Source organism: Cololabis saira, chromosome 19, assembly GCF_033807715.1.
Source record: "Cololabis saira isolate AMF1-May2022 chromosome 19, fColSai1.1, whole genome shotgun sequence".
Taxonomy (NCBI): Eukaryota; Metazoa; Chordata; class Actinopteri; order Beloniformes; family Belonidae; genus Cololabis; species Cololabis saira.
In genome coordinates, this window is record NC_084605.1 from 16,519,876 (window position 1) to 16,541,258 (window position 21,383).

The 21,383-nt window shown below is 43.4% G+C and overlaps 1 protein-coding gene across 1 annotated transcript in view; it reads left to right on the forward strand.

Annotated features, from left to right (window-relative positions):
• The window catches only part of acsf2 (acyl-CoA synthetase family member 2), a 59,055-nt gene that overhangs the window by 17,538 nt on the left and 20,134 nt on the right, over positions 1–21,383 (forward strand). The window contains exons 2-10 of the mRNA XM_061707813.1: positions 2,637–2,832; positions 8,085–8,213; positions 9,810–9,863; positions 9,953–10,071; positions 13,622–13,784; positions 17,029–17,124; positions 19,078–19,229; positions 21,044–21,135; positions 21,264–21,340. Of these exons, the coding sequence (XP_061563797.1) occupies positions 2,637–2,832; positions 8,085–8,213; positions 9,810–9,863; positions 9,953–10,071; positions 13,622–13,784; positions 17,029–17,124; positions 19,078–19,229; positions 21,044–21,135; positions 21,264–21,340 (1,078 nt within the window). The remainder of the gene's footprint in view (positions 1–2,636; positions 2,833–8,084; positions 8,214–9,809; positions 9,864–9,952; positions 10,072–13,621; positions 13,785–17,028; positions 17,125–19,077; positions 19,230–21,043; positions 21,136–21,263; positions 21,341–21,383) is intronic.

Consider the following 21,383-nt stretch of genomic DNA (forward strand, 5'->3'; position numbering starts at 1 on the left):
TAAATATTATAATGGGTTCACTGCAGAATCTTCTATGGTGAATACATTAACATGTCCACATTCCAGCTTGAGGAGATTGAGAAGGTTACAAAACCACAGAGCATAGAACAGGTCTGGCATGATCACAAGGCTGCGCACATTCTACTTTTCACACATGCTCCATAAAATTGTTGATAATTTTGTTGAGGGAAGGTTACAGTTCTGCAGTAAATATCTCAGCATTTTAAAACCAAAATGAACAGCCTTATTTAGGAGCCAACAGATGTCCATTGTTTACATAATGCACAATTTACATTAGCTCTTTATACTGTGCAATATACCGTATCTGTGCCTGTACTGTTTGTACTGTGAAAATAAAGTTTGATGAAACTTCATTTCATTTAATTTCATTATTGCACCTAACTACGATCATGAATGATAGGCCTTATCTTCCTTAGAGTGCTACAATTTCTTTTAACACAGTTCATCATTCATAGTAAGCTCATACTGTACATTAATAATGGATGAATTAATTGTTTTGAGGAAACTAAACAAATGGCTTCAACAAGAAAGATCACATGTTTAATCCTAACAGGTATTAAAAAGTAAAATATGGGGTAAGGGAACTGTCAATTGAATTTGTGCACATAAATCAAATGTGTGCATATTATTCTACAGTGCATAAATAAATAAAAGTTTAAACATTTTTTTAAGTCAAATCATACATATAATATGTAGTGTGTATTTTCTCTGTGCGAATACCACTCATAAAGTTACAACTTTACAAGATTATGAAAATAGATTGCAGTTTTATGGGTGAGTTTTCTTCATTGTGAATACGAATCTGAAAGCGCGCTTTCAGATTCGTATTCACAATGTCAGATTTTACTTTATGAAGAAAATGCGTTATTATCATCATTGCACACACACACTTTGCACTCTAGCCAAGTAGACTATGATGTAGTTCGGATACCAAAAATAAAGACAAGTAGGCCTAGGCTACAATGGTCAAATAATCTTGTTACCTTCCATAGGATCGCAGCTGAATGGCAACACGATCTCCAGGTCCAGCAACACGAACATCCTGCAGTTTTGACTTCTCCAGCTTCAGTTACAGCACCCAAGCATTATGCCACGCATTGTTCAAACACTAGCTAGGCTCTACATTTGCTTTCAAATAAACAAAACAATCATGTTTGTATGACATGACACAACCGACTTTGTTGCTGTGCAGATATTGATAAGCCTCAGAGGCTTTCAGATTGTCCATTGCTTTTCCATCTATTGCCATTGATTGCACGAAGTAGGAGCAAATCTTGCTGTACGTTATGCTGGGCCATGTCGTCATGTTATCCTCCCAGCTCTGCACTGAATTCGGGTGGGGGAGAGTAACGCCATCTCCAGTCAAAGTAGTAGAACCGTGTTCCCATTGCAATGACATACCGGTAGTTGTCGACATAAAAAAGCTCACAAGCAGCGAGTCTGCTTTAGGCTAGCATCCACGCCGCTGTGTTTACACCGGTAGACGCTGCGAAAACCACGGAAATGAAATGCATTTGTGTAGGGTAATGGCGGCGCCCAGGTCTTGGCGCGTAAAAATTGTCTATACTGTATATATTTTTGACTTTTTTTTTATCCCTTTTCTCTTGTTTGTGTATGAATGTGTGTGTTGTGTGTACTGCTGCTGCTCAACATGAATTTCCACACTGAGGGATGAATAAAGGACAATCTAATCTAATGTAATGTAATGTGGGCCGCATGTGAGGGCCCTGGTTGGGCATGTGTCAAAAGGTTTGCAGTAACTTTGTGTCATTGAATTAAAAAAACTATTAAGAAGAGTCTTCAAGTTACAGTATGTCACAACAACAATGAGGGAAACTATGAGGGGAAAATAATGATTATGTCTCTGGTAGTACCTTATTTTTTTGCTGAATGGACTGTGTTGGACCAGTTTTCCTGGTGTTGTTCCGTCCCTCAGCACCAGCGGTACTCAGACAGCACTGCCTTAAAAGACTTAGCAACAAGAATCAGTGGCAGACATCCAAGACAAATGTTCAGGAACTCCAGGACTCCTCCTGGTACGAGTGAAGACCAGACCGTCCTGTTCCAGGGTTCCCTGGAGGGGGATAACTCCATCCACCCTCTGGCCAACAACCCGCCTTCGTAAGGATAGGCTTCACATAAGGCTCAATGCATTTCAGAGGCCAAGCAGCGATGTGGGAGCTAAAGGAGACCAGCACCAGTCCCCATAAGACCCCCTTCCTGTCTGAAACTTCAATAAAGGGCCACTAGAGCCCCCCAAAAAAATCTTAAAAAAAAAAAAAATCTGTTGAAAACGTCTCTAAAGCCTGAATTATGGTTCCGCGTTAAACCTACGCCGTAGGATACGCGGCTACACGGGAGGCTCCGTAGCTTTTTTTTTGGGTTGTTTTGTTTTTTTGCACAATAGTTGTTCTTATCTCTTTGATTCACTGTGACCGGAAAAGCCGGAAACTAAACAAAGTATCAACTAGCGCTCTGGGGGGGTATTGCACCGCGGCGAAATGGAGTGACGGAGAAGTCTGAAGGGTTCACGACGGTGTCACAGCAACGGCGTAGGCTCTGCGCTGGTTTAACACAGAACCTTAATTCAGGCTTAACTCTGGTTTCCTTTTCAGCTCCATCAACGTGGGACATCCGCCCATCGTCCCCACTCTGACCACCAGCTACGCCCACGGCACCTCCACCACGCCCCTGCTCCATGACACGGTTGGGGAGGCCCTGCAGAAGACTGTGGAGCGCTGGCCGGACAGGGAGGCCATGGCCTTCCTTCAGGACGGGGTCCGCAAGACCTTTGCACAGTTCCAACAAGATGTGAGTCACTCAGCTCCACCCCACCCCACCCCTCAATTATAAATATCCAGTTAGATCTAATGTAAATTAATTATTATAAAAACAACCTGGTTGACAAAATTGCCAGATTTGATTGAATCTTAAATCTTAAAATCCTCGTCAGTCCTCCGTGCAAAGAGTCTGCAGGTGGTGGGAAGCTGTTGAAAGGTGGAGCCTCACTGACAGAGGCTGAGCATCCGCCTCCGGTGTCTGAGGGGCTGAGAGGATGAGAGGATGAGAGGATGAGAGGCTGAGAGGATGAGAGGCTGAGAGGATGAGAGGCTGATGGGATGAGAGGATGAGAGGATGAGAGGATGAGAGGCTGATGGGATGAGAGGATGAGAGGATGAGAGGATGAGAGGATGATGGGATGAGAGGCTGAGAGGATGAGAGGATGAGAGGCTGAGGGGATGAGAGGCTGAGAGGATGAGAGGATGAGAGGATGAGAGGCTGATGGGATGAGAGGATGAGAGGCTGAGAGGATGAGAGGATGAGAGGATGAGAGGCTGAGAGGATGAGAGGATGAGAGGCTGAGGGGATGAGGGGATGAGAGGCTGAGAGGATGAGAGGATGAGAGGCTGAGAGGCTGATGGGATGAGAGGATGAGAGGATGAGAGGATGAGAGGCTGAGGGGATGAGAGGATGAGAGGCTGAGGGGATGAGAGGATGAGAGGATGAGGGGATGAGGGGATGAGAGGATGAGTGGATGAGTGGATGAGTGGATGAGAGGCTGATGGGATGAGAGGATGAGGGGATGAGAGGATGAGGGGATGAGAGGATGAGAGGATGAGAGGCTGAGTGGATGAGAGGATGAGGGGATGAGAGGATGAGGGGATGAGAGGATGAGGGGATGAGAGGATGAGAGGATGAGGGGATGAGAGGATGAGGGGATGAGAGGATGAGAGGATGAAGGGATGAGAGGATGAGGGGATGAGGGGATGAGAGGATGAGGGGATGAGGGGCTGAGAGGATGAGAGGATGAGAGGATGAGAGGCTGAGGGGATGAGAGGATGAGGGGCTGAGAGGATGAGAGGATGAGAGGCTGATGGGATGAGGGGATGAGAGGCTGAGGGGATGAGAGGATGAGGGGATGAGGGGATGAGAGGATGAGAGGATGAGAGGCTGAGAGGCTGAGAGGATGAGGGGATGAGAGGATGAGAGGCTGAGGGGATGAGAGGATGAGGGGATGAGAGGCTGAGAGGATGAGAGGCTGAGGGGCTGAGAGGCTGAGGGGATGAGAGGATGAGGGGATGAGAGGCTGAGAGGATGAGAGGCTGAGGGGAGGAGAGGCTGAGTGGATGAGGGGCTGAGAGGCTGAGGGGATGAGAGGATGAGGGGATGAGAGGCTGAGAGGCTGAGTGGATGAGAGGATGAGAGGATGAGGGGATGAGAGGATGAGGGGATGAGAGGATGAGAGGATGAGGGGATGAGAGGATGAGAGGATGAGAGGCTGAGAGGATGAGAGGATGAGAGGATGAGACGCTGAGGGGATGAGAGGATGAGGGGATGAGAGGATGAGAGGATGAGGGGATGAGAGGATGAGAGGGCTGACAGGGCAGGAGGACGATGTGGCGCTGTGTAAACACGTGCTGGATGGTCCAGACTGCCACGGCTGTCTCGGCAGCTGGGCAGCTCATTGCTACGGCAGCAGTACTGGAGCTCCTGCATGTTGGCAGTTTTCATCAAATGACCAGTGTCTGGGTGTAGCGTGTCATCTAAGGTGGTGTTTACCTCATGTTTGGACCTGCTATGGACCATTTATTTCTTTATCATGTCTCGTAACAACAAACCTTTGGACTGAAAGAGGGTGTTCTTCCTTTTAAACGGGACCGTACCACGGTGGGAAGGACGACTTGGACTGAGGGGTGAATGATCGTGACCCACAGTCACGAAGGCTTTCACGCTCACACCCACAGATACCTCAGACCTGCTGCTACGGCACTCGTCCTGCAAACCCCTGCATCCCCAACAAAGAGGATTTTAGAAAAAGTCCTAAATATACAGTTATGTCGTTTGTGGAAAACTGTCTATAAAAAGGCAAACCAACGCCTCCACTGCTTAAGGAAGCTGTCATCTTTTCACATTGATAAAAAGCTGCTCACCATGTTCTATAAATGTTTTATTGAATCTATAATCTCTTTTAGCTTAGTGTCCTGGTTTGGCAACTTACCCCTAAACAATAAAAACTTGGTTAATCAGATTGTGAGGTGGGCCAGTGAGCTAACTGGAGAGCCACAACTCAACTTAGAGCCTCTTTAATGGGCAGCTACAGAGACTAGCTGAGTCCATCTCATATGATACATCTCATCCACTATACAGCCAATTCCAGTATCTCCCTTCTGGCCGTAGGTTTAAAATGCCTTTGTGCAAAACTAAAAGGTATTATGGAAGAGTATTAAGGCCATGCAGGAGAAAATAAATTTGAGAGGGGAAGATTTCTTTTTGACTTTGTACTTCGAGAAAAAAGTCAAAATGTCAAGAATAAAGTCGAAATTTCGTGAATAAAGTCGAAATTTCGCCTTTTTTCTCAACATTTCGACCCCTTTCTCAAAATTGTACTTCAACATTAATCTTGACATTTCGATTTTTTTCTCGACATTTCAACTTTTTTCTCTACATTTCGACTTTTTCTCGACCTTTCAACTTTTTTCTCGAAGTGCATTGAATAACAAAGGGAGAACTGCACCATGCCCAGCAGGGAAAATCCTATTAGGCAACTCACAGGAACAATAAACTGAACAAGAACTGCAAGCTCAAACATGTTGTGGCCTCTAACTTCTTGTGATTCCTTTGCTGCAGCATGTTTTTTTTTTTTTACCTTGTCTGCACACATATTAATGATTGATACCATGACGGTAGAAAAACCAAAGGTATATATATGTGCATTATTACTATATTTAATATATATACATATATACGCATACATATGCGTACACATACATAAATATACACATACAAACCCAGTGATTTTTTTTTTTTTTTGGGGGTCGGGGTGGGGGGGGCCAATCCATGGAAGCAGGAACACACGGAAACACACGTCAAGCACTGGAAATCTGCAACAAAAAAACACAAACACAACACGAAACCGGCACGGAGCCGACCAAAACATGAACAGCAATCGACCCAAATCTTGAGATCTGATCGCAGTCTGAGCTAAGCTATCGCTACCGCTACCTAACCCCAAAAACTACAGAGCAAGCATGCAGGTGAACAAGCCAGTGTGTATGTCTATGTGTGTGTATGCGTGTATGTATATGATCATGTGTGTGTGTGTGTGTGTGTGTGTGTGTGTGTGTGTGTATATGTGTGTTCATACGTGTGTGTGTGTGTGTGTGTGTATGTTTGTGTGGCTGTGTGTGTGTGTGTGTGTGTGTGTGTGTGTGTGTGTGTGTGTGTGTGTGTGTGTGTGTGTGTGTGTGTGTAATAAACCAAACAAAGCTCCACCTGAAGTGTATCTATAGTGGGGGAGGGGGGGGAGCCACCCCGCCACCCCGCCACCCCGCCACCCGCGAGACCAGAGGCCGACACGGAAGAACCCGGAACCCAGGCCACCGGCAACCCCACAGAGGGGAGAAGTAGGAGGGAGGCAACCCACCGCCTGCGATCCCCTATCCGATACCTATACTAATAATAAGATATACTATACATAATAATAATGTTTTGTTTTTTAAATACAGCTTTTAGGGTGTGTGCATAATCACCCCGAAGAAAAGAGTAATCCCTTCTCGACCTTTCAACTTTTTTCTCGAAGTGCATAATGAAAAAAAATCTTCCTCCTCTAAAATATTATTTTTATTTTTCTCCTGCCTGGCCCTAATACTCTTCCGTAAGGTATAAATTTAGTTTTGTCCCCTCAGCTATTAATGCCCTAAATAGGACACGATTTCCCATCCTCCATCTAGGTATATTTATGTATTTATTTATTTATCTATTGTATTGCTTAATCAGTCTGGAGCATTTGTTTTTTTTTATCCATCAATGTTTTGTTTTGTTATTCTCCTGTTTGTCTCGTGTCACTGGCACTGTACTGTATGGTGTTGTTGTAAGTTTCTACTTTTTACCTGCAAACAAATCTACCTTCGGGTATCAATAAAGTTACCTTACCTTACCTTACTTATGTGGTGGGAAAAAACAACATGGATTGTTTACGCACAAGTGAATAAACAACGAATTGATTGATTGATTTACTAAGACCTGAGAGGACCATTGAAACCCAGACGTGGTCTAAAAGCAACCTCCACACATCGCTGCTTTCTGAAAAACTTGACAGAACTTCTGAGTTATTTATTTATTTTTTACTTCTCAGGCTGTAAAGAATGTACAACGATGAAATCAGGAGCTTTGATTGGTGTACACATGTGGTGATGCTGTACTTTCAAAAAGAAAATATGCACTAAAACTTTTCTCAGGAAACGTAATCTCTTCAGATCCAGAGTGTCAACGCGCACGTCTGCAGAGTGAAGTCGTCCCAGAGCCTCACCCCACCCCCCTGTACATCTTATAAACCATCCCTCAGTGACCGTTGACACATTTCAGATGGGTTTATCTAAAGAGCACAAAGTACTCTGACAAATGAATGATTAGAAGTTTGAACTAGATCCTGAGCTGTGCTTTGAATGCCTCAGAGCTTTGTGTGTCTGGCGTTTGCCCGCCTTGCTCTCCTGACCCTGCGTTCTTGCAGCTTTATGATACGACATATTTCTTCCTCTCATGTTGCAGAATGTTGTTGGGGCTTTTTACGGGATGCAGGGTTGCTAAAGCGACACATGTTGGTCTTGTAGGGGATCATTTATTGCTCTGAGGAGGAGGAAAATGTGGCAGAAGGAGGTTTCACATTCATCTTCAATCTCACATCAAATATTTTTGATTGCATCATATTTTCCTCTTCAGCACATATATTTTTATAAATAGGTTTATAGCGGTTTATGAATAACAAAGGGAGAACTGCACCATGCCCAGCAGGGAAAATCCTATTAGGCAACTCACAGGAACAATAAACTGAACAAGAACTGCAAGCTCAAACATGCTGTGGCCTCTAACTTCTTGTGATTCCTTTGCTGCAGCATGTTTTGTTTTTTAAATACAGCTTTACGGTGTGTGCATAATCACCCCGAAGAAAAGAGTAATCCCTTCACCTCAGCTCTAAAACTGGGAAAGGAACAATTGCACAGTTTTCCCTTCTACAGTGTTATTCTCTGAGTGCATGTGAAATGTCAGCTGTTTTGATCCTGCAGGTGGACCAGGCCGCCGCCGGACTGCTGGCTCTTGGACTCCAGAAAGGAGACCGGCTGGGCATGTGGGGGCCTAATACTTATGAATGGGTCCTGTTTCAGTTTGCAACAGCTAAAGCGGGCATTATACTGGTGAGTGAAACCTACAGATACATACAGTATGATACATAGGCTCCGTATAAGGTGACGTCCTGAAATAAACCAGAGTCCTTTACATCGGCATGCCTTCTTCAGCTGCAGCTGTAACAGAAGCTACGGTTGCAGAAGAGGAACAATGTTAACATGAACGTTGTCACAACACTTTCATGTAAAGTTAAAATATTCAATCCTGTGCACAGACCCAGAACTCAGGTTTTCAACTTTTCCTAACCGGTCCCGGAGGGTCCAGTCTTGCGTTCAGAGCCAGCCCAAGGCATAAGCGAACTAAGCGGCTGCTTAGGGCCCGGTGACCACTAGGGGGCGCCCAAGAGTTAAAAAAATTAATAATATTTTTTATGTATGAGTGATGATTCATACATTATCAAAGGTATGCTATTGTACACAAACTGTAACAAAAGTATTTGTTTGATTTTATTTGTTTATTCTATTTAATAATGTCTGTTTTTGTACATTTGAATTTATTCTTATATGGAGAACATATTGACGAGGTACTGTTTATCTAAGTTGAGTGATTTTAATTATAGTTCTAGTTTTTGTAGTACTTTGTTGTTGCACTTTATTGTTGTTGTTCCACTTCAAATTGTTGTTGCACATTGCTGTTGCAGTTTATTTAAAACCAAAAATAAAGTAGATAACGTGTTTACAGTAAATGGTTTATAAATTATCTATTTGATTATTTTGTTTCTTTTAGTAGTCCTACACTGTAGATGACACTCAGTACCAAAGTTAGTACCATATCCCTTTAAATATTAAGTGTAAATCAACCCCAGGCCGCTCTTGTAGCTGAATTTGCTCCATTTCAGATTAAAAACCATAGATGGGTAAAAACCTGCCAGGCTGACAATAGGATGATGGAAACAACACTGCTGCAACTGTGCAGCTCTTTGACCTTTTATCTGTTGCTTCTCTGTGTGGCCAGTAGGGGCATTTGCTGACTTTGCAAAATATTAATTGAAAGATTTTTCTGCAAGTTTGTTAATCTGTTGTCTGCTTCCATGGTCTTAATCCCTGTGGATTAAAATCTAACTACAACAAAAAGTTCTTACATCTAGTTTGTAAGTGTATTTGTAATGACAGGGAAGAACATGAAATAAGTTTTTAGTGGGTGTGTGAATGATCAATAATCAGTATTATTGGCAGTAATAGAGGGCCCCAAAATCTAATTTTGCTTAGGGCCCCATGGAGGCGTGGGCCCGCCCTGCTTGCTTTGGAAATGCTCTAATTTAATGAGCTGTTCAGATGTGCAGGGTACTGTGACATCACGGATCCAGATCGGAGGAGACTCATCCAGATCTCTCATCCGAATGACCTCTGAAGTAGGAAGGAGAAAGCTTTCCCTCCACCCCCAAAACCAACTGCTATGCTCATCCACCTGTTATTTTGACCCGCTCACGCCTGTCCAGGGTCTCCCCCAGCTCTGTCTGGGGGAAAGGGGAGGGTACACCCTGGACAGCCGCCATAGACCGGGCTACCATGGTCAGGCAATGTTGTGACCCTAATGTGTGATCCTTCAACAGTCTGTAAATATATCTAGATTTTGTGGTTATTTATTGTCTCAACACTCACCAGGTGTCTGTGAACCCAGCCTACCAGGTCGCGGAGGTGGAGTTTGCATTGCGCAAGGTGAATGTTTTTGTAACTATTAACATTTTGAGAGTTAACCCACAAACACTGTTTATGGTTAAAGCCAACGTGCTGGTGTCTCTTCACAGGTTGGCTGTAAAGCTGTTGTGTGCCCCGAGCAGTTCAAGAATCAAATGTACTGTGACATGCTTAGAAAAATCTGCCCAGAAATCGAGTCTTCCCCCCCAGGAGACATCAGAAGCCCCAGGTACAGCTGCTGGAGTTTACCTGTTCAGAGCACTCTATCAGTGCGTTTACATGGGAAGTTGAATTCCTCTTTAATTCAGAATTTAAATTAAATAAAAATTACCATGTAAACACCTAATTCCGAATGAAAATGGCTATCACTCCCTCCAGGAAATACACGACACCACGGTTCTTCATTTACAGATGGCTTTATTCTTCCACTCTCCTTGTACCACCACCACCACCGGCAAACTATTTAAATACATAATGGACAAAATAAACAACAATATACAATAAACAGAATAAACACAGCTGTGGAAGGCTACGAAAATCGTGCTTATTAATTATGCAAATCAATTATGCACGACGCACATATAAACATAAATTAAACATACCTCGCTGGCTGCACATAACCAGAGGGAAATGAGTCCGCTTCAAAAAACCAAAAATCTTCCAAAAATGTCAGCTTTACCCCTTTAACTTCTCCACTTTTCCACGTAACTTATGCAGCATGACAAGTGCTGCTTCACATCCGGTGCGTCCGAAATGCCATACTAAACAGTATATACTAAAAAGTATACTTAAATTTTGAGTAAATATCAGTAGTGTGCATTAATTCGGACGTACTATTAAGAGCGCACACGTCACGGAGGAAGTGACGTGTCACAGCAGCAGTAGCACCGCTCCGCTATTTCCCGTTTATCCTGGCCGAAACAAGAGGACATTATATAATATTATTATATACGAATATTATAATATTAATATTATAATTATACTTAATATTATACTTATGACATATACGTATCACTTAGCAACCAAACGCCGCTGCATTGCATTGTGGGAAGTTTCTGCTTAGCTAGTGTCCATCAATCCACACTAATACATTTCTCCGGAATGAGTATGGATAGAGCATACTATTGAGTACGTTCTAATGTTTCGGACGCACTAAAAAATCTCGCATACTCATTTTGCATACTCATTAGGGTGGAAGTATGCAATTTCGGACGCAGCTATCACCTGCTGAATGAGCTTCCAATAACTTAAAGTGTCCCTGCGCAACACAGAGCATGAAGAACGGTTCCTACACATAAATACAAAAAACAATACAATACTGCTGGAAATGAACCACAGAAATATCACAGAAATAATAAAACAAATAAAATAATGACAAATAATATTTAAGGCAGTTAAAATGGCCATTCCGAATTAAACTTAATTCCGAAGTCAGTGGCTGGTTTATTCCGATTTTAAATCCGAATAGAATAATTCCGCAATCATGTATACACTCATTACGCTTTAAATTAATTCCGGTCTTTCTGCGCTGCTCGTTCCCTTGCCCGTCTGTCGCGATGGCGCTTATATTCCGCGCTGGGCTTGTTTTCCAAACAAAGTTTCAAGATGGCAGCACGCAGTAAACGGTGGTCAAAAGCAGAGACGATTTATTTAATAAATAGCTTGGAGGACCTGGAAATAATTAAAAGAACAGATGGCAGGAAACATAAAAATTGTGAGCTTTTCAAAGTTGTAGCGGCTAAGTTTGTTTTTCTTCCGGTAGACGTAATTTCCAGTAGACGTAACTTCCGATCCGTCTTCCTATCCAATCAGAACCTTCCCAACCCCAAGATCTTAAGCGGAATTGGATAAAGCTGATCAAACGTGTTTTCCATGTAAACCTCAATTCGGAATTACCATTTCCATGTAAACTCGAAGGAAAATAGTTTAATTCTGAATTATTTAATTTGGAATAATTAATTCCGAATTAAAAAACATCATGTAACCGTGGCCTATGTGGCAGTACCAGTCCTGACCACACAGTGGCATCACATCACATGACAGCCACGTGTCAGCCCTCAGTGCACACTTGTAGAGGCGTAAAGACTAGACATGCTGGACTCCCACCACTGGTCTGCCTCTCATGTGATCAGAACTGATAATACTACATAGAGTGGCTTTAAGTACCGATGTATTCTGTTAGGTTTCAGTTCAATCACAAGCACACACGCGCACCAGAGTGGACAAGGCCCAGAACATGTTTTCTCATCAGAAATGAAGACATATAGACTCTGTTTCCTGTCTCAGCACCTTCAAATAGACATGCCAAAGCTTGAGAATACAACAGAACATTTGTAAATAGTATTTATCAATCCATAAGAGGTCAAATCCAGGACTGGTTCTTTTGCTGACAGGAGCGAGGAGTACGTAAGGTCACAAATCACAGTCCTGGAAAAATCACTTTCACTACATGAAGGAAAATCACTTCCAGGAAACACAGTTGATAAAGAGATGTTGAGGTGGGAGCAGGGCTGCCCCTGACCGAATTGGGGCCCTAAGCGATATGTTATTTGGAGACCCTCCCGGCCCTATGCCCTCACACCTCTCCCCATCCCAAATGTATCATTGGCATAAAATGACCATATAACACGCCTTTTAACTTGACAACCTTTATCAATAGTAACAAATGTACGGTATGTATAGATAAAGTAGTTTGACTGTATGAGTAAAAAAAAAAAAAAATTTTAAATTAAGCTGAAATAAATAAATAAATATTAAATAAAAAACTTAAAACTGAAATAAACAAATCCGAGTCACAAATAGCGATCGATTACTCATCAAAAGAAAGTTACTTCCACCACCTCAAAACCACAAAACAACCATAAAAAATCTCAAAGCAGGTCTAGCACGTCTGCCTTTTACAGATGCACGTTCATCTCCTTAAACATAAATTGATCTGAAAACTATGAACAATATGTTATATATTGGCTGGAAATTATAGCTTATATACGACCAACTGGTCATGTGACCACTCTTTTTCAACAGAGATTAATGCAGAGGGCGTTAACTAGGCGTTCAATAAATGTTCATCAGGACCGCTAGAAAAACACAATTCTCCAGTTTAGACAGAGACTGGAGACAGATTCTTATCTGAGTGGCAGCTCAGGTGTTTGTGCTACAACGTTTTATTTCAATAACATCCCCACCTTCAAATGAAGCACGAGTTTCCTCGTGTTTTGCCTCTTTTCTTTCTCTTGCTCCTGATTGGTGATGTCTTCTGAACGACATGTTTAAATCTCACCTTCTGCAGCGCTGCAAGAGCCTGCCTGCACGCGCAGCCCTCTGATTGGTCAGATGTCGAATGCTGCCAATCATTGCGCGGTCAGATTAGAGGTCTCTTTTCCCTCCTCCGCCTCCCGGTAGCGCAAATGCGTTTCCGTGCAAATGCGTCCCCTCGCGCAAAATGCGGCCCCCGTTGGAAGATGAGGCCCTACGCACAGCGCGTGTTCTGCGTTTAGGGAGGGGCGGGACTGGGTGGGAGTGTCAGGCGTGTCAGGCGTTCTCCCAAACGCTGCTCTATCATGGACAAGTTGGGAAAAAGATTCTAGATTGAAGGAAAACAGCCAGTAAAGTGCAGGGAACATGGTGGTCAGTACTGGTCCGACCTGAGTGGGCTCACAGTGACCTCACAGAGCGACCGGACATTATACTCACCTCCTAAACCTCGGAAAGCCTTTCATGGAAGCCTGAGCAGGTCCGACAGATGCTGACTCATGTTTGTGTTTGTCTGCCCCCCCCAGACTCCCAGAACTCCGCTCCGTGATCGTCCTGGACAGCCGCCAACCAGGGATGTTTCACCTGGAGGACGTGATGCAGGCCGGCAGCAGCCAGCACATGAAGCAGCTGCAGGACCTGCAGAAGAAGATTTCCTTCGATGACCCCATAAACGTGCAGTTTACTTCGGTGATTATCCCGTGACTCCGGCTCGAATCCAGAATCCAGGAAATCACATCGTAGGATTTTTACTGAGTTAATTGGTAAATTCCTGGGTAAAATAAGTATTTGGTCATCTACAAACAAGCAAGATTTCTGTCTTTCACAGACCTGTAACTTCTTGAATAGGCTCCTCTGTCCTCCACTTGTTACCTGTATTAATGGCACCTGTTTTAACTGTTATCAGTATAAAAGACACCTGTCCACAACCTCAAACAGTCACACTCCAAACTCCACAATGGTCAAGACCAAAGAGCTGTCAAAGGACGTGAGAAACTAAATTGTAGACCTGCACCAGGCTGAGAAGACTGAATCTGCAATAGGTAAGCAGCTTGGTGTGAAGAAATCAACTGTGGGAGCAATTATTAGAAAATGGAAGACATACAGGACACTGATAATCTCCCTTGATCTGGGGTCCATGCAAGATCTCATCAGTCTGGGGTAAAAATGATCAAAAGAACGGTGAGTGAAGATCCCAGAACCACACGGGGAACCTAGTGAATGACCTGCAGAGAGCTGGGACCAGAGTAACAAAGGTACCATCAGTAACACACTACGCCACCAGGGACTCAGATCCTGCAGTGCCAGACGATCCCCCTGCTTAAGCCAGTACAAGTCCAGGCCCGTCTGAAGTTTGTTAGAGAGCATTTGGATGATGCAGAAGAGGATTGGGAGAATGTTATATGGTCAGATGAAACCAAAATAGAACTTTTGGGTAGAAACACAACTGTTTGGAGGAGAAAGAAAGCTGAGTTGCATCTAAAGAACACCAAACCTACTGTGAAGCACGGGGGTGGAAACATCATGCTTTGGGGAGGTTTTTCTGCAAATCAATCAATCAATCAAATTTTATTTATATAGCACCTTTCGTCCAAGTACATGAAATACAAGGTGCTTTGACATTTTGATTGAAAAATAAGCATAATAGACAAATAAAAACTGGGAGACCAAAAAGATAAGAACTGGGAGACCAATGCACCCTGACATACAATATAAAATATATAAAATTTATTATATATATTAAAGGGACCAGGACGACTGATCCGTGTAAGGGAAAGAATGAACAGGGCCAGATTTTGAGTGAAAACCTCCTTCCATCAGTGGGGCATTGAAGATGAAACGTGGCTGGGTCTTTCAGCAGGACAATGATCCAAACACATCGCCCGGGCAACGAAGGAGTAGCTTTGTAAGAAACATTTCCAGGTCCTGGAGTGGCGTAGCCAGTCTCCAGATCTCAACCCCATAGAGAATCTTTGGAGGGAGTTGAAAGTCCGTGTTGCCCAGCGACAGCCCCAAAACTTCACTGCTCTAGAGGAGATCTGCATGGAGGAATGGACCAAAATACCAGCAACAGTGTGTGAAAACCTTGTGAAGACTTACAGAAAACATTTGACCTCTGTCATTGCCAACAAAGGGTTTAGAACAAAGTATTGAGATGAACTTTTGTTATTGACCAAATACTTATTTTCCACTGTTGTGCCACAAAGGGGATGCTGGTTCAGTTATTAAAGAGTTATTAATAATTATCTTTCGATAATTATTAGTTATTAATAATTAATAAAGAAGATTACTTATCAAAATGAATGAATCAAAACGGGGCACCACCTGACTTATCAGGAAAATAATAACTAAACAGCAAAATCAGTCTCAAGGTAACTGTTATTCCCTACGTGCCAGCCTGTTGCCAGGGGTGGCGTTACAGAATAACAGTGAAGGAAGGAGTCCGAGCACAGACCTTTGCAACCAGTAGCTGTGACAAATGTGTATAAAATAAACACAAACAACTTCTCTCATTCAAATTAATCAGAACTTATTTACAAAAGTGTTAACATTTGTATGCCTAAACTACACACAAACAACAACAACTAACTAAACATTAACATGGCCCCTCTCATGACTATTACCTGTAGATCCCTTTCTCTGTTTAACATTGTTCCAACTGCCTGAACACATACTGTAGGTGTAGTAGATCAAATCCATTTCACTGACAGGGCCATGATTGTTATTAATTTAATTTCAATCAAGATATGCTGAAATAGTCCCAAATAAATATACTTTACATGTGTTATACACAATGGTTTTATATTAACTTGAGGTTAGGTATATTTATTACTTATCATGGTTGTGACATTAATGGGATAGTGTTGCATAGAGATGTCTATGGAGAAAGATAGATACACAATGGTAAAAACGATCACATTATGGGCACTTTTTATTATTTCACTTTAGTTTATAATTCATCTTCATTGTGGCATCATATATAATACTGTTTTTAGTCATTTTTGTGCACTTTTCAGCTCATTATATTGTATTTTTCTACATATTTGGGAAGACAAGTGGCATCCATATTGGATTACGTCAGGTTTGTAAACAACAGCGGCGGCTGTTATTGGTCCGCTGAAAAGAGTCCCGCTATTGAAATAACGATTGTGAAAATACTTCTTACTACTTACTTTTTATCCTATGCTTAACATAAATAGTTCTTTTTTTTTTAAAGTGAAAAGAATGTAGACCCCAGACGTGGGAGCGAGATTCTCTTTCTAAAGACATTTACATGGTTGACCTGACCTTATGGAGGTTCCTTTGTTCCCAACCATGCGGTCAGCTGTAAGAAATCAAGGCTGGTCTTAGAGTTAGGCCTCAGAGCTGGACCTTAAAGTTCAAATTTAGGCGTCCCATGTTCAAATAGGACTGTGGCCCAACACCACTATAGTTTGCAAATACATTTTTTCATTTAGTCTCTCATAGTGGAGATATAAACTGTGATGATAATTACAGGCCTCTCTTATCTTTTTAAGTGGGAGAACTTGCACAACTAGTGTCTGACTAAATACTTTTTTGCCCCAATGTATGCTGTGGCAAGTCTGATCTTTAAAATGGGCAACATTTAAAGCTTCCCTTTTAGTTTTTGTTATCATGTTTATTCTATTAGTTATGATTTATAATCTGTATCCATTTCATAAAGACAAGAAAGAGCAAAGCAACCTACGCTGTACATTAAACTGACATCATCATCAAACTGTCATCAAACTATGTTGCAGACGGGAGCGAAAACATCAGAACTGATACACGTCATGACGCAAAAACATTAAGTGCTCAATCAAGTCTTTACCGCTCACTGTCTCTGATTCCACATCTGTTTGTGACATCACTGGCCTGAGTGAGTAACACGTTATAAAACCATTATATTTGCAAGTAAGATGTCTTTCATCAGGGTACAACTGGATCTCCGAAGGGCGCCACGCTGACCCATCACAACATCGTCAACAACGCCTACTTTGTTGGAAGGAGATTGGGATACAGCTGGAGGGTGAGTCTGAACCAGCTATCTTCACATAGTTCACAAATCTTCCCTCTAATGCAATTAAACATTTCAGATTCAGACGACTTTATTAATCCCTTTGGGAGGTTCCCATGGAAATGTACATCTCCATCTCACTCACACAGCACTGTGATTTACAAATCAAACACCCATATAAAGATAAAAAGTTCCTCAGTCTGTTGGTCCTGCACTCGGGGAGGAGCAGCCTCTCACTGAACCGGCTTCTCCGGCTGCTGATGACAGTGTGCCGGGGGTGGCTGGCTTTGTCCATGAGAGCCAGGAGTTTGTGGACTGTTCTCCTCTCTGCCACCGTCTCCAGAGGGTCCAGCTTCGTGCCAACCACGGAGCCGGCACCTGATCAGCTTCTCCAACCTGGAGAGGTCTGCCTCTGAAGTGTTCCCTCCCCGGCACACCACAGTGTAGGACGGGACGCAGGCGACCACAGACTGATAGGACATCCCCAGGAGAAAGATCTCAGCCCCCTCAGGAAGTACATCCTGCTCTGGGCCTTCTTGTACAGCTGCCTTGTGTTGCTTGTCCAGTCCAGCTTGTTGTCCATCCACTGCCCAAGATATCTATAGTTCTGCACGACCTCCATCTCCTCTGCTCCTAACAGAACTGGTCTAGGACTGGGTCTGTCCCTCCTGAAGTCTATGACCAGTTCCTTAGTCTTTGATGTGTTGAGCTGCAGGTTGTTGTTGCGCGAGACAACAAAGTTCCTCACCAAGCTCCTGTACCCCTCCTCTTCCTCGTCTCTGATACATCCCGTGATGGCCTTGTCATCTGCAAACTTCTGGATGTGACACGTTGCACGAGTTGTAGCAGAAGTCGGCGGTGTACAGAATGAAGAGGATGGGGGACAGCACGGTCCGCTGTGGAGATCCAGTGCTGCTGACCACAGTGTCAGACGGGATGTCCTTCAGCCTGACATACTGTGGTCTGTTGGTGAGGTAGCTGGATATCCAAGCAACCAGGCAGAGGTCCACTCTCATCCTGGTGAGTTTCTCCTGGAGTCCAAGGGGTTGGATTGTTTTGAAGGCACTCGAAAAAAGTCCAGGAACAGGAAGATATCCTATGTCCTGTAGATGCTTCATGCAGAAAGTTTGGTTCAATTTCAATTTCCATTCAGTTTTACTTATATCGCATCTATTACAACAGAAGTTGTCTCTAGGATCTTTCCAGAGACCCAGAACATGACCCCCGAGCAATTATTACATAAACATAACATAAACAGTGGCAGGTAAAAACTCCCCTAGTGGGAGCCAAACAGTGGCAAACAGTGGCAAGAAAAACTCTGGACCAGGACCTGGATCATAAGGGGGGGACCCTCCTGCCGGAGGCCAGACAGGGCAGATCAGGAAAAGAGAAAACAGACTGAGAGAATGAAGAACGAAAGGAGAAGACACAGACACAATGACTGCAGGTCAGCATGCAGCTCCTGAAGCTCCGGCCTGCAAATATACACACAAGAGAAAAAGAAGGGGGGGCAGACCATGGCTATGAGATACTTATAATTAATAAAAAATGGAAGAGGAAAACAGAAGAAGGTTGGTTGGTTCCATCTTTGAGATATTTTGGAAACTGAATTCAGCAGGATGAGTGTTGTCCTATGTTGGTTTCATGAACGACTCCCACAAACACCAAAACCCACCAACACGAAGCAGAAAAGCATAACAAAAGCATAACACCTTTATATCCAAATCCCCCTTCAAGACGCATGTCCATGTCTACTGAGGCTGCAGATGCTGCCGTCTGCATCTATGTTTATCCCTTTATGTGTACAAATGACCGTTAAAACATTTCTTTCAGTATTGTAATGAGGGAAGATGGAGGCCTGACCTCAGTGACCTGTCCAGCTGGTGTCGAAAACAATAAAATACAGAAACAACTTTCAGTTAAAATGCTAATCCAGCAGCTGCGTATGTTTGATCTGTCCTGCAGCCTCACACTCGGGTCTGTATCCCGGTGCCTCTGTACCACTGCTTCGGCTCCGTGGGGGGAGGGATCGCCATGGCTGTGCACGGCATCTCCCTCGTCTTCCCCTCTGCTGGCTACAATGGAAAGGCCAACATCGCAGCGATGGAGAGCGAGCGGTAACGTCAGAACTTACACAGGATCCAAACTGGAGCAGTGTTGCATCTGTACCTGGATGAACAGCACTTTCTTTGGATTAAAGCCTATAATTTACTCTGAAGGTGTTCAGGCTTCAGCAGTCGTTTGATCATGATTTAACATTTTTTAAGTCATTTCTTTATTGAGAAAAAAAGAGCCCTCTGAGCCCAAAGCTGTGTGACCTGAACCGTTTATGGGAGTGTTGTGGCCCGGTTTAGCAGGGATGGAACACAACATGAATGAGACCACGTCTCATTTCCCGACCCCCAAAATCCCCTTGTAGAAAGGTTCACTCACACGTTAGGTGATGTGATTTACTCACATGTCCAAGTGTTACGTCATGTACTGTCAGGAGCCAAAGCCAAAATAACAAATAACCGTCTTGCCTTTAACCCCGGGACTACCGGACCTGTCAAAGACATGACAGTCCTGGAGGAAAGGAACACCAATCAGGCAGGACCTGAGAGAACAGAACCACAGACAGCAGGGGCCGCCAAATCACACTTTAACCTGCGTCCAAGGCCTAAAAGGGTTTAGATTAGATGGGCCTGCTTTCACTGGTTTGAGCTACAGAAGTGAAGAATATGCCATTAGGCAAAATAAAGTGGACAAATAAAACTCTGGAGGGCCTTAAGCGTCATAAGCATTATAACAACAATACGATAATGATGAAACAGTAATAGAGGGTATGCATTGATGTCACTTCCACACTGGACCACGCCCCCTTACTTACTGAGTGGCAAAAACAGCTGCAACTAGTAGGGGAAACTGTGGAGAAGACGGGATAACAGCCGATTATTGGCTTAAATTAAGGGCAGTAGGACTTGACAGTGACCCGTACAGTTACCTGAAGAACCAGTGGTCCATGGACATTAATATCTGGCCACGAATCCAGTTTCCTGATATTTATATGGACTTAATTTCTACGCCGGGGAAATACACGAAGCAAAGCTTGAAGGCATACAAAAGTCTTGACGCTTGGTCCTATTTCAAGGCAGGATTTGTTGGCGAAATTAAAGTGATGAGGACACCGAACTTTATGATTTGACCGTTTAACGTTAGCTACCCGAAAATCCAACATTACCTGATACAAAATGAGAACCGCAAATCCACGTTTCGGTGCTTGGAATCCAGTTGTTTTTGCAAATTGCAGCGATCCATTTGTCTCTCTTAAGCTTATTTTTTGGCAGTCTGTAAAACGATAACTCTGATTTCTTGCTAAATCTATGAGTACAGTCGATCACACAACAGCTCTTTCCCATTTTAGATGTTTTCCAGTTGCTCAAACTGAAAGTCTACGCTGCCACTCAGTCTTTCTGCCACTCAGTGGGCGTAACCCGCTGTGAAGTTGCATCTGTGACGTCATGCGCATTCCCTCTATACCCCACCTCCTGTTCGGGGTCTGACCCTGGAGCCCATCCCAGGGGTCACTGGGGGAAAGGTGGGGGTACAGCCAGTCAGTCCCAGGGACAATCACGTGCTCACCATTGCTCTTCGCCTCAGATTAAACATACCCACCAGCCAGCAGGCCCCACAGCCATGAGGAGAACAAGTGAACTCAACACAGAGTCCAGCCCAGTTGTGAAGCAGGAACCTTCTTAACATGTGTTGTTGATGCACGTCACGGGCTGAAATAAGCTCCCAAACATTAGACTTATTTTTTTTTTATTTAGCCTGAGAGAAGGCTTGTAATGGAAACAAAACGGCTTGAAATTTAAAAATGGTGAAGTCACTTGTAGGTCACTTGTGCCGGCTTCTAGGTGAAGGTTTGCTTTTGCCATCTTTTCTATCTCAGGTGCACATTCATCTACGGCACGCCCACCATGTATGTTGACATGCTCAACCAGCCAGACCTGGCGAACTACGACTTGTCATCAGTGGAATCAGGTAAGAAAAAGAAGCTGAATTTACATTACAAGTGACCGTTAATAGACTTAATGCTCCTTAATTTAGTTTTGTCGGAATTCTTTTCTTCTGACAGATTGCGTTTATTTACCCTTATTTTTCCACTGTAGGCATCATGGCTGGTTCCCCGTGTCCCCCTGAGCTTGTGAGGAAGGTTGTGTCTGTAATGGGTGTCAAAGAAATTACAGTGAGTAGATCTTTTTGAAGTATTCCTAATAGCCTGAAACAAA